Below are 12,889 nucleotides of genomic sequence, written 5' to 3' on the forward strand. Positions count from 1 at the left end.
TCACATTAATTTATTAAAATATTCTCTTTAATTAATATTATTATAAAAAATTAATTCCACATTGATTCACAAAGTTAGTTAAAAACAATTAATTCTTTAATTTTATGTAAAGCACCAGTAAAATTTGTTACTCTTGATATTTAATAAATGAATTAACTTTACTAAATGTTTCTTGAATTAAATAAAAGACATATTAATAACACAACATTAAATAGTTCAAAACTTATCAATTTTTGTAAAAGTTACTGCCCCTCTGTCTCATAATAATAGGCGTTTTTTTTCTTCTTATTTTAATTTGTTTTAAATTATTTTCTTTTTCAAAATATAAATATAATATTTATTATTATTTTTTATTAATTTACTTTTATTTATTATATTATAAGTAATGTAACCATTTTATTATATTATTTTAGTAAATAACATTCATTTTATCATTGAAATCAAAACTATTAATTATTATTTTAAAAAATACAAAAATAAAAGAAAAATAGTGAACAAAGAAAATATAAGATATAAATTAAATATAAAAACCAATTTGAAATTTTAATATAGAATCAAAGTTTATTTTAATTTCAATAAAACATTTTAAAAAAAAATTCATAATTTCAAAATTTTATTTAATAGTTTTTGAAATTAATTTCGTGATTTATTTATAGGTATATTTGAACACTCAAATTCCACCATGTTATTTGACACCGTGTACCAATTGTATACTAGTAGGATATCTATGTCTCTCTTACTTTTTATGTAGAAATTTCAAAAATACATTAATATACCTTAAAATTATAGAAAAACACCTTTCTAACATCGAATTTTAGATGTACAAATCTCATTTCTCTTTATTTATAGCTATATAATATATTATGAGGTTAGTATTTAATCATTTATCTCCCTCCTCCTCAATCTTCAAGTACAAGATTTGACATTTCATTCATAATTTTTCTTTGTCTATTAGCTACCAAAGGTAGGAGAATTTGTTTATTTGAGAGACAAATAAAGCAAAAGTGTTTGTCTCAAATTGAATATTCAACAACAAAATTTCACGGTTTTGATTACTTTCTTTAGTCAATTTTGTTCTTGTATAATGTCTATGTTTGCTTCACTTGCCATTTATAAAGTTGCCAAAGATGCAGCTGGAATTGCTGGTATTTTCTTTCTCTTATTTTCTTTATGATTTTTACCAACTTTTTGTTTGTTTATTGTTTCAATTTTATGTATTTTCTTGGTTGTTTGCAGGTAACATACTTGCTTTTGGGTTATTTGTATCTCCCATGTAAGTTTTGAATAATTGAGCTCATTTGAAGTTGCAGTTTATGTTTATTTTTCATTATGTGATTCTTGTTTTGAATTTTGAATTTCAGACCTACATTTAGGAGAATTATCAGAAATGGGTCAACAGAAATGTTCTCTGGGTTACCATATATTTACTCGTTAATGAACTGCTTAATCTGCTTATGGTATGGAACTCCTTTGATTTCACATGATAATATTTTGGTTACAACTGTTAATTCAATTGGAGCGGTGTTCCAATTTGTGTACATAATCCTCTTCATGATGTGTGCTGAGAAAGAAAAGAAGGTTGGTTTTGGAGGCTTGTAATATGATAAACACGAAAAAAATCTTTGATTAGTTTCTAAGTCGTTGTGTTTCATGTTTTTCGCTAGATGAAAATGCTTGCATGGTTGATGGTTGTTCTTGGCGTCTTTGCAATCATATTGATTGGAAGTTTGCAAATCGATGATGTTATAATGCGCCGGTTCTTTGTTGGGGTTTTGAGTTGTGCATCTCTGATTTCGATGTTTGCGTCTCCGTTGTTTATAATTGTAAGTATGTTGTTCCCTGCATATATAGTTAATGCTGTGCTGTATCTATTAGCTTAAGTCTAGACGAAATCACTTACATTACTGTCATAGCCGTCTTAAGTTTTTGGAGGCTTTTTGTAGATTAATCGTAGTTTTACCACAACACAACAAATAGAAGTCTATTTAACTACGGTTTAACTGTGACAAACATTTTCTGAGATCCTATTTAACTACGGTTTAACTGTGACAAATTTTGTCCCCTGCGAGGTAGCCCGCCTTAGACGTCTTCAAAGATTACTACTTATACAAATTTTGCAGAAATTGGTTATTTAGAGACGAATAGTTAATGTTGTGCTGTATCTATTAGTTTGAGCCTCGACGAATCACTTACGTTACTATACTACATATACGAATTTTGCAGAAATTGGTTATTCAGACAAAGAGTGTTGAATTCATGCCGTTTCATATCTCACTTTGCACCTTCCTAATGAGCACTTCTTTCTTAGTTTACGGATTACTCAGCGATGATATCTTCATTTATGTAAGTTCCTTTAGCCTCGTCTATTTTTTTCTTCTATTTATTCGCGAAATATCCTTCTGTCTCAATTATGCATCTCTGCTGGATTTTGTAGGTGCCAAATGGGATAGGAACCATTTTGGGAACGACACAGTTGATATTATACTTCCACTTTGAGAGTAAATCGAGGATAGACGCCGAAGAACCGTTGATCGTGTCATATGCATGAACACTTCTGCTGAAAAGGCGAAGGTACAATCTGATACACTATTTTTTATTAAAATTTCTTCTTTTTCACAGTCCCTGGCGTGACGATAGTCGTCTGAAATTGGTTATGGTCATTCTTTTATCAGAAATTTTGCTCAGTGTATGAGATAGGTTTCCCCCCTAAATAACAGTGTCTTTAAAGAATATATAATCTAATCACAATCATAAATTTAGCCCTATCTCGCACACGGCAATCTGGTCATTCCAGTTTCGTGCTGCTATACTTTTTAATTTGAGATTGACAACATAGGCTGCAACTTTATCAAATAACTTTGCATATAATGTTTCAATTGTAATTTGTATGCTACTTTACAACTAACAAGAAAAAGAGAACTTCGTCGAATTTCTAAAACGGTTCTAAAAGTAACATCTTGTTTTTCCTCTACAAAACAGAATGGAAGAAGTTATTAGATATGAACTTTTGCTGCTGCCGGCTAGATATGGTCTGAAACCGCAGCTAGCAACGTTGCTATTTGGTTCAAACTATTGGTGCAATTACTGTTGCAACTTTGAGAGTGACCAGAAGCTGCAATGAAGAATAACTTCAAATATTCTGTATATAGCATATGCTTTTTTTGGGAATTTGAATTATGCATTAAAGTTCAAAATGGGAGTAATATAGAAAGAAATGTATTTTACATCATTTCTGCATTTGTTGGTACCTCTCTTACATTGAGTGAGGCATTTTTTTTAGTACATAAGATGTAAGAAACACATATATTCATATTATTTTGAATGAGCAAGAAGTGATTATTATCTCACAATTTCATTGACTTGTGATGAACATATAGATATCAAAAGATTCACTTTTGATTGGTTCCACAGTAGTTCTGCATATGTTTATCATTAATTACTGATCCAAACCAGAAACCCATTTGTGTTGTGACCCGTCATGCCGTCTCACCACGATGCCCTCCTATTCCGGCCTTCATCGTCGGCTTCCACCGTTTGCCACCACTCTTTCCACCCGTTGATATTCATCTCACAAAAATCTCCGTTAACATATATATAAATTGACATTCCTAAAGGCTAATTCTAGAACAAAGACTTACAACATGTATTCATTAATGCATGTGGTAAAAATATTATTCAAAAACTATTTTTTCCTGGTAGCCAAAATCATAAATTGAAAAACTTATATTTCTTTTGGATACTTAGTCATGATTGATAAGTAGATGAACAAAAATTATCTTGAATATTATTACAACTTTGAATTAACTTGGAAATTGGAATGCCACAAATAGGATTTATAAAACCATGACTAAACTGCATATTTCTTAAATTATAATTACTATAAACCGAAAACGATGATTTGAAAATATTATTTATAAATTTGCAGGTTAGTGCAGTTAAAGTTTTTAAATTATTTTCTTACATTTTTCCGATATACAGTTTTGGCTTCCAGAAAACATAACATAACTCAAATATTTTGAATAATTCTTTAATAATGAAAATTTGTTATGTACCGATATATATATATTAAAAGATTTATAACATAGATGTTAAAAGCTTTTTTTTTAAATAATTCAAGTGAGGTAATCGGTTAAGTTAATTAATTACTACTGAAAGTATTTTAATTTTCATGTCAGAGGCAACCGGTTAATTAATTGGTGTAATAGGTTATATGTCGGAGTTTTTGCATTTTCTTGATATATAGTTGGGTGTTTTAGGTCAAAATTGTTTTGTAACACTTGTATAAATATTTTGGAAATATTCTCATCTCAAAGATAATGCAAATATTATTCTCACCCTCAATTATCTATCTCTCAATTTTCCTCTTTCACTTTTCACATTCTAATTCTCTCCACCATTATTCACCAATCTTGTGGTTCAAAGTTCCAACATTTGGCATCAAGAGTCTGGTTCTGATCCACAAATATCTAGTGTGCAACATGAATTTTGTTTTCAATGAAAGGATCCCTACAAGCTTACATATCCTTGATGCGAAGAATTATGAAAAATGGTGCAAGTAAATGAAAGTGTTGTTTGGCTACCAAGATGTTCTTGAAGTGATTAAGAACGGGGTGAATCCTCTTGTCGCAGGTGCAACTGATGCACATGAAGCAACACATAAGAAAGAGAAGAAGAAAGATTTCAAGACACTATTTTTGATCCATCAATGTGTTAATGGTGGCAACTTTGAGAAAGTTGGTGATTGGAAATCGTCAAAATAAGCATGGGAGATCTTAGAGAAGGCTTATGTAGGGGCTGATACGACGAAGATGGTGAGGTTACAAACTCATAAGCGTCAACTTAAATTGATTCAAATGGAAGAAAATGAGACAATCAATGATTTCACAATGAGAATCACTCGGTTGATGAATCAAGTGAAGGCATGCGGAAAAACAGTTACAAGGAAGTATGTTGTCGTGAAAATCTTGTGTTCTTTAACACCAATATTTTACAATGTAGTTGTAGCGATTGAGGAATCGAAGGATCTTGCAACGATGAGAAAAGAGGAGATGCAAAGCTTTCTTGAGGCTTATGAGCAAAGGATGGAGGATAAAAATAATGATAAGGCAAAGTCGTAGACCGCTTTGCAAGATCGCTTCAACGAGAAGGACAAGAGATCGAAAGGAAAATGACTCATGAAGAATATAGAGAATTTTCATGATTTTGGTGGAAGAGAGTCTAAAATTCAAAGAATTTGACTTATCAAAGGGGTGAGAGCAGTTGCAACAAAAATGGTGGTAAAAGAAACTTTAGAGGTGAAAAAAAGAGGTTTGACAAAAGCAAGAAGCAGTGCTCCAGGCGTCAAAGGTTTGGTCATTTTGAAAAAGAGTGCAATGAGAACAAGAAGGAACCTCAAGGAGATGAAGTCAAGGTTGAAATACAAGAGTTTGATGAAGAGAATACACTCTTGGTCATGATCACGAAAGGAGAATGCAATAGCAGCAGGTTGCGAGACAACAATAACATCAATTCAAGGAATGCTTCAAAAATAGGTTGTAACTGGTTACATGATATGGTTAACCGGTTACATGCAGAAGAAAATGTCATGATGAGTATGAAAGGAGTTGAATGCAACAAGGAATGATATTTGGACTCAGGTTGTTCTACTCATATGACGGGGAAGAAGGATTGGTTTGTTAAAATAAATTGTGCCATGAAGAACAAAGTGAAGTTCGCGGATGACATCATTCTAGCGGCCGGTGGGATCGGTGATGTTTTGATCATGAGAAGGGATGGTGGATATTCCTTGATCAAAGATGTATTGTACATTCTAGGAATAAAATGTAACCTTCTAAGTATTGGTCAATTTCTTGAGAAGGGTTACAAGATTCACATGGAAAATAAAGGGATGCGCGTTATGGATGCAAAAGGAGCTTTGGTCCTTAAAGCACCTATGGCTGCCAAAAGAACCTTCAAAGTTGAGCTGAAAGTTATGGAGCATAGATGTCTTGCTACAATGGAAATTTGAGAAGAGTGGATATGACAATATCGTCTTGGGCATCTCAATTTCCGAGATCTCAAAGACTTGCAAAAGAAAGGAATGGTAACGGGGTTTCCATTGATCAACATACCAACTGAAATGTGTGAAGAATGTGTTTAAGAAAAGTAACATAAGGGTAAATTGAGCAAGGATGCAAATCGTAGAGCCAAGAATCGCCTTGAGGTGGTGTATTCATATGTGTGTGGACCGAAACAAGTAGATTTCATTGGTGGTAGTAGATACTTTGTCACATTTATCGACAATCACAATAAAAATCTATGGACATGCCTAATAAAGAGAAAGGATGAGATACTTGAAGTGTTCAAGAAGTTAAAGTTCATGGTTGAGAGGCAAAATGATCACAAACTCAAAGTGCTCAAAACGAATGGTGGAGGCGAATATGTCTCAAATGACTTTGAGAGGTTTTGTGATCAAGAAGAGATTATATATGAGGTAGTACCACCTTATACACCATAGCAAAATGGTGTTGCCAAAAGGAAGAATCGATCGATTATGAACATGGTGAGAATCATGTTAAAGGGGAAGAATTTACCGAAAGAGTTATGGGGAGAAGCGGTATCCACAACTTCCTATTTTTTGAATATGTGTCCAACAAAGAAGCTTGAGAAGGTAACACCGAAGGAAGCATGGTCAGGATTCAAACCGAATCTATTTGAGAGTTTTTGGTTCAATAGCGTATCGATATGTTCCGGGATAGCTTAGAAAGAAGTTAGATGTTAAGGGAGAAGTGATGATACTTGTAGGGTATCACTTTACCGGTGGTTACAAGTTGTTTGATGCAGTAAAGAGAAGGATTGTGATCAGACGATACATCATTTATGACGAAATCAAGGAGTTGTAGCAGCCTGTAACCAGTTACATAAAATTGTAATTGGTTACAGCTTTGAAGATTCAGATTCTGCAAATACGGAAAGAGGAGAAATTTCAATTGACAAATCCCGAATTGAAGAAAATGTTAGAATATCAACAAGGAAAAGAGGTTTGCCTCAAAGAATCCAAGATTGTGAGTTATTCCGAGACAACAAAGTCAATGATGATGGTTATTTCGTCCATTTTGCACTTATGGCCGAATTTGAACCCATTAAAATGAAAGAGGCTTTAAGTGATCCAAAGTGGATTTGTGCTATGAAGGATGAGATGAATTCAATAGAGAAGAAGAGTACTTGGTAGTTAGTTGATCTACAGGATGAAAAGAAGTCAATTGGTGTAAAATGGGTGTTCAAAGTGAAGGCAAATCTCAATGATGAAATAATCATTCATAAGGCTTAATTAGTTGCTAAGAGATTTTTACAAAGATAAGACATAGACTTCGAAGAGGTATTTACACTGGTTGCTAGGATTGAAATCATTAGACTTGTTATTGGTATTATAAATAACAACAATTGACCCATCTACCAAAAGGATGTTAAATATGTGTTTTGAACTGACCACTTGAAGAAGAGGTATATGTAGAACAACCCCCTGGTTTTGTTGTGAGAAACCAAGACTTAAAGTTCTACAAGTTGAAGAAAGCCTTATATGGCTTGAAGCATGCTCAAAGAGTTTAGAACTAAAGAATAGATGGTTTCCTAAAAGAGGTTGGCTTCAAAAAATGTGTATCTGAGCATGGAGTGTATGTGAAGACGGATACAGTGAATGAGTCATTTTCTTTTGTATATATGTAGACGACTTATTGATAACGATCAGCAACATAAAGTTCATCTCTAAGTTCAATGGTGAACTTATGAAAGAGTTTGAGGTGATTGATATTAGCCTTATGATATACTTCCTTGGCATTGAGTTCCACAAGTCCAAAAAGGGACTGCTCATGCACCAAAGAAGATATGCGCTTGAGATATTGAAGAAGTTTGAAATGGAGTATTGTAATGCTACCATTACTCTAGTTAGACCAAGGTTGCAATTGTTGAAGAACGAGGATGAGCAAGATGTTGATCTAACTCAATATAGGAGGATGATTGGATCCTTGTGCTATTTATGAAATACGCGATCGGACTTGATGTTTAGTATCGGTATTATGAGTAGATTTATGGGGAGACCGAAGGTGTCTCACTTGGAAGCAGTCAAGAGGATTCTAAGATATGTCAAAGGTTCTGTTGGCTGCAAAATTCTCTTTTCCGCAGTAGATACGAGCAGAAAATGTAATTTTCTCGGTTTTACCGATTCCGATTAGTGCGGAGATAAAGATAATGGAAAGTTTACAGCTGAATACATCTTTATGTTCGGTGGAACGCCAATCTCTTGGTCAAGTTATTTCTCTTGCTCCTTTGATTCACACACACATGAAAAAATCAAGTATTATCATTTCACTCTTTGAGCAAGACATACATGGAACAATGGAATAATTAGAAGTCACGATATCTAATCAGCGCACCAAGGTCCTAAGATACCAATATCATATATGCCAAATTAAATAAAGGTCTTCCAACTCAGCTAACAAATCTAAGGACTTAAGTTTCTCCATACAACTTTTAATCTTGAGATCCATATTACCATACACCTTGTTATTCTAAATCTTATGAGAAGCTTTTAAAACTTTCAACTTGTCCATAAAAGTACACACCACCCACTTCATTTCAGAAACAAACCTCTAAGAATCCTAGACCACATGCTCAAAATGAACATTACCCGACCAAAAAACTGAAATGGCTTAGGCCCTTAGAGTTGCGATGGGTACTTAAGTACAATTAAACAATGATTAGAGACATTTGTAGGCAATGCCCATAAACTACCTCGAGTGACCCCACCCTTCCTCCCAATTGGGAAAAAATGACGTGATCCAACCTTTTCATAGTCGCCCCATTGGAATGAAACCACGTAAACCTCCTTCCTAACAAGGGTATATCCACCAACCTCAAGGACTTAATAATCATGCCAAACTCAAGGCTCTCCACCAACCTAGTCACCTAAGAACTAGATCTCGAACCATTTCTTTTCTGAGCTTAAGAATCCAATTAAAATGACCTAAAAGTGAAAGTTGGAGACAATATCATCCCCCAAGTCACATAGTTTAAATATTTCGGGTCTGTAATAGAAAATTATGGAAAAATAAAAGAGGATGTAAATCATATAATTCAAGTTTGGTGGTTGAAGTAGAGGAGGATCTCAGAGCATTTATGTGATACAAAAGTAGCGCTCAAGCTAAAGGATTTTTTTTATTAAATATCGATAAGATCTGTGATATTGTACGAGATAAAATATTGAATGATTAAAAAACAACACAAAATTGTAATAAGTGTAACAAAGATAAGAATATTGTGCTGGATGTCTAATAAGAATAGACGAGATAAAATTAAAAATGACAATATTAAAAGAGAGATGATCCGTAGATTGTTATAGTAAATTAAATAGATAATGTCAAATGTAAAAAAAATTATTAACAAAATTAACGAATTTTGTACAAATATAATATTTAATAAAATATTAAACAAAATTTGATCTAGGTGATCTCAAAGATTTGATTATTGTTATTGTTATAATTTAATTATTATTTTTAATTTTTAAAATAATATATATGTCATTCTTTTACTTGTATTTTTCTTAACACCAAATTATTAAATTATTATTATTTTTTATTCATTATCTTTTTTTCCCCTATAGTTTCTTTAACCGCCAAACAAGTTATAAATAGCATAGAAATTGAGTTGGGGGCGGCGGTGGCTTTGGGCAGCTAGACCACCCATGGCTCCGGTGGCCGTCCCTGATCGCATCTGTATCAGCACCTGTTAGATTCATCATGAGCAGCACTTCCACATGAAATACATTAAATCATATTTTATTATTAAAAAATTCAAATATTTTAAAAATATGCAAATGGGATCTATCTTCGAACAAGTACATCAAAGATCGAAAAGCTACAAATTTTTACAGTTAGATAAAAATGCAATCATCAATTGCATTCTCTCCATGTTTAAATGGAATAATCAACCGATACCACAATTCTAAGCCCATTTCGTTGAATCAGCTCGCATTAAGACCCACTCTTCAACCAAAATCACTGTTGTTATTCCCTTCCACATCAAGATCTGACAGAATCTACGACTCTAAAGTATGTCCACTTCGTTGCGGCATTTCATCAAACGGTTTTAGTGGAGATGAACGAAGGAGTGTTCGGAAGTGGATTGAGGTTGGTAGTGAGGCAATATCCACAGCTTTTCCTTTGTGGGTAACGATTGGGTGTGTGCTGGGTTTGGTGAGACCGAGTTCATTCAACTGGGTCACTCCTAAAGTGTGTACAGTGGGACTTAGTGTAATTATGCTTGGTATGGGTATGACTTTAACTCTTGATGATCTTCGTTCTGCTTTTTGTATGCCTAAACAAGTTCTCTCTGGTTTTTTCCTTCAATATTCGGTTGGTTTTTTCCTTCAATATTCGGTTAGTATGCTACTTATCTAGTAGTATATTTGAGTTAGATAAGTAGCATACTAACCGAATATTGAAGGAAAAAATCAGAGAGAACTTGTTTAGGCATTAACATCTTAATGAAAGTAGTATATTTGAGTTAGATAAGTAGCATACTAACCGAATAAAAAATCAGTATTGATAAGTGCATTTGATTTCTTGAAATTTAAAATTTTGTTTTATTCCACACAAACCTTTTAATAATAGTAACCTTAAGTTGTGCCCTAAGGGCACAAATTAGTAAGACCCATAAATTAAATATAATCACAAATGTCCGTGTCATCGTGTAGAAGTGAGTGTTCTATAGTAACACAAACATAACACCTCTTTTTTTCAAAGGTGTCGGTATTATTATCCCTTTTCGATGACCACAAAACAATAAAAGAAATTTATAGATTTTTTTGTCAAATAGATTCACGACTATATTTTCACTCAGAAAATGTGAATAAATAGAATGTCATATATTTGTGCTAGCTTAGAATCATCTACAAATATTAGTAAGCTTTTCTTCTGACTAATATGCTTTTAGTTTCTAACTTTATATTTTGTATGAAAATACTGAAGTTAACACAAGAATTTTTATTTGATCTATGAAATTTATAAACAGCACAAACTCTTGAGTTTGAGTCTGTGTTTATATTCAGTCACTTTCATTTCTGTAATTATAACCAATGTTGTGTTATGTTGGTGCTATGTGTAAAAATCAGTACCTGCATTCCAAACCATTGCTCTTTCTGTTGATACCATAGTGAATATTTTCAGGTGATGCCAATATCAGCATTTCTTGTAAGCAAACTCTTAAATCTTCCATCACATTATGCAGCTGGTTTAATACTAGTTGGGTGCTGTCCAGGGGGTATGACTTTTCATCTTGTGATTTATGCTTTCTGTAAGCCTTTTTCACATATTTTATTTAGTCTTTTTTATTGATATCAGGCACAGCTAGTAATATTGTAACATATCTTGCACGGTACATAATTTGTTTCTTCTTTCAATTAAGAATTTTATTAATAGATTATGAGCAAACTGGTTTGATGATTTATTTGCTTTGCTAGCGGAAATGTAGCACTTTCTGTGATAATGACAGCTGCTAGCACTCTATCTGCTGTGGTTTGTATCACTTAATTTGAAGTCCGATATATTTTAACTGTAAACTTTTTCTCACATTAACTGGCTGAAAACTTAACATCGCAGATCATGACTCCTTTTTTGACAGCCAAACTTGCCGGTAAATATGTTGCTGTGGATGCAACTGGTTTATTGATGTCTACATTGCAAGTAAGCTTTTCTTCTCTAATGCCATATTTATCTCTAATTAGTTGTGATGCGTCTACGTCTTACTTTCTCTCTCTCGGCAATAGTGAATTATTTTTCTATTCTCTCTCAACAGGTTGTGCTTCTTCCTGTATTGGCCGGTGCATTTCTGGTTCAGTATTTCCAACCTTTTGTAAAATTTATCTCTCCATTGATGCCACCAATGGCTGTAGCAACCGCGGCAATGTTATCTGGAAACGCCATTGCTCAAAGTTCATCATCAGTTCTTATGTCTAGTGGACAGGTGATTTTAGCATCTTGCCTTCTGCATGCTTCTGGATTCTTCTTCGGTTACATACTTGCAAGGATGCTTGGGCTAGATCTGTCATCTTCGCGAACAATATCCATCGAGGTTGGCATGCAGGTAAAATTAGTGTTCATTAGTTGTGCATCATTGATTAAACATAGGCAACTTGCTACACTTTTTTTTGTGATCCTTTGTTCAATTTGGCCTAAGTTTATGCGATTTTTTCCGACTGCTTGTTATTGTAGAACGCAGCTCTTGGTGTCGTTCTAGCCACTAAGCACTTTGGAGATCCTCTAACGACGGTACCTTGTGCTGTTTCAAGTGTGTGTCACTCTATCTTTGGTAGCATCTTGGCAGGAATTTGGAGGTTTTCTGTGCCTTCTGAGATAAAGGACTCTGAATATATTTAGCTTGATGAACTCCTGCATGTAACTAGGATTGTATTTGAACAATGTCATGTGTAGTCCTCCAAATTAAATTTGAATTACATTCAACATCATTCCTTAATTCACATTCAAGTTTAAAAATAGACAACACCAATTTCATCTCTCAAATTGATGAAGTCTTCAGTTTTGATTGCTTTGGTCAACACATCTCCAAGTTGTTTTTGAGTGTTGACATGAACAACCTCAAGTACTCCATTCTGAACTTGATTGCGCAGAAAATGGTACTTGGTATCAATGTGCTTGCTTGCTTCTTCAATCAACAACATGACTGGTTTGCTCACTTTGGATTTCAGTTCCCGCAACAAATTCATCAGCTAAATAGTCTGACACGCTGACACAACACCAAATATGTATTCAACTTCACAGGTTGACAATGCAACCACTAGTTGCTTCTTGGAACACCAGGAAATGGAAGCTCCCAGATACATAAACATGTATCCTGT

At 33.6% G+C, this 12,889-nt stretch overlaps 2 protein-coding genes across 3 annotated transcripts; both read left to right on the plus strand.

Annotated features, from left to right (window-relative positions):
- The first annotated feature begins 682 nt into the window (after positions 1–682).
- LOC127101604 (bidirectional sugar transporter SWEET2) lies at positions 683–11,220 on the plus strand. Of its 2 annotated transcripts, XM_051039750.1 has the most exons (7): positions 683–1,145; positions 1,237–1,273; positions 1,362–1,578; positions 1,665–1,823; positions 2,224–2,343; positions 2,435–2,571; positions 11,202–11,220. In XM_051039750.1, exons 1-6 carry the CDS (start codon positions 1,085–1,087, stop codon positions 2,546–2,548), a joined length of 708 nt encoding a protein of 235 aa, XP_050895707.1. In that variant the 5' UTR covers positions 683–1,084; the 3' UTR covers positions 2,549–2,571; positions 11,202–11,220. The 2 variants fall into 2 exon arrangements, with proteins under 2 accessions (XP_050895707.1, XP_050895269.1); XM_051039312.1 differs by lacking the exon at positions 11,202–11,220 and adding an exon at positions 2,980–2,992 and having other exon boundaries at positions 699–1,273.
- On the plus strand, positions 9,683–12,507 carry LOC127099581 (probable sodium/metabolite cotransporter BASS1, chloroplastic). Its single transcript, XM_051037422.1, has 7 exons — positions 9,683–10,388; positions 11,202–11,295; positions 11,376–11,409; positions 11,495–11,549; positions 11,634–11,717; positions 11,830–12,117; positions 12,246–12,507. Exons 1-7 carry the CDS (start codon positions 9,918–9,920, stop codon positions 12,408–12,410), a joined length of 1,191 nt encoding a protein of 396 aa, XP_050893379.1. The 5' UTR covers positions 9,683–9,917; the 3' UTR covers positions 12,411–12,507.
- The last annotated feature ends 382 nt before the right edge of the window (positions 12,508–12,889 follow it).

Source organism: Lathyrus oleraceus, chromosome 1 (assembly GCF_024323335.1).
Source record: "Lathyrus oleraceus cultivar Zhongwan6 chromosome 1, CAAS_Psat_ZW6_1.0, whole genome shotgun sequence".
NCBI lineage: Eukaryota > Viridiplantae > Streptophyta > Magnoliopsida > Fabales > Fabaceae > Lathyrus > Lathyrus oleraceus.

Bases quoted from the DNA above. Each gene is read 5' to 3' on its own strand.
- LOC127101604 (XM_051039312.1), top strand. From the start codon at position 1,128: ATGCAGCTGGAATTGCTGGTATTTTCTTTCTCTTATTTTCTTTATGAT. The intron at 1,579-1,664 runs GTTGGTTTTGGA...GTTTTTCGCTAG, and splicing joins GTGCTGAGAAAGAAAAGAAG to ATGAAAATGCTTGCATGGTT. The intron at 1,824-2,223 runs GTAAGTATGTTG...CGAATTTTGCAG, and splicing joins CGTCTCCGTTGTTTATAATT to AAATTGGTTATTCAGACAAA.
- LOC127099581 (XM_051037422.1), top strand. From the start codon at position 9,918: ATGCAATCATCAATTGCATTCTCTCCATGTTTAAATGGAATAATCAAC. The intron at 11,296-11,375 runs GTATGACTTTTC...TATTGATATCAG, and splicing joins AGTTGGGTGCTGTCCAGGGG to GCACAGCTAGTAATATTGTA. The intron at 11,410-11,494 runs GTACATAATTTG...TTGCTTTGCTAG, and splicing joins ATTGTAACATATCTTGCACG to CGGAAATGTAGCACTTTCTG.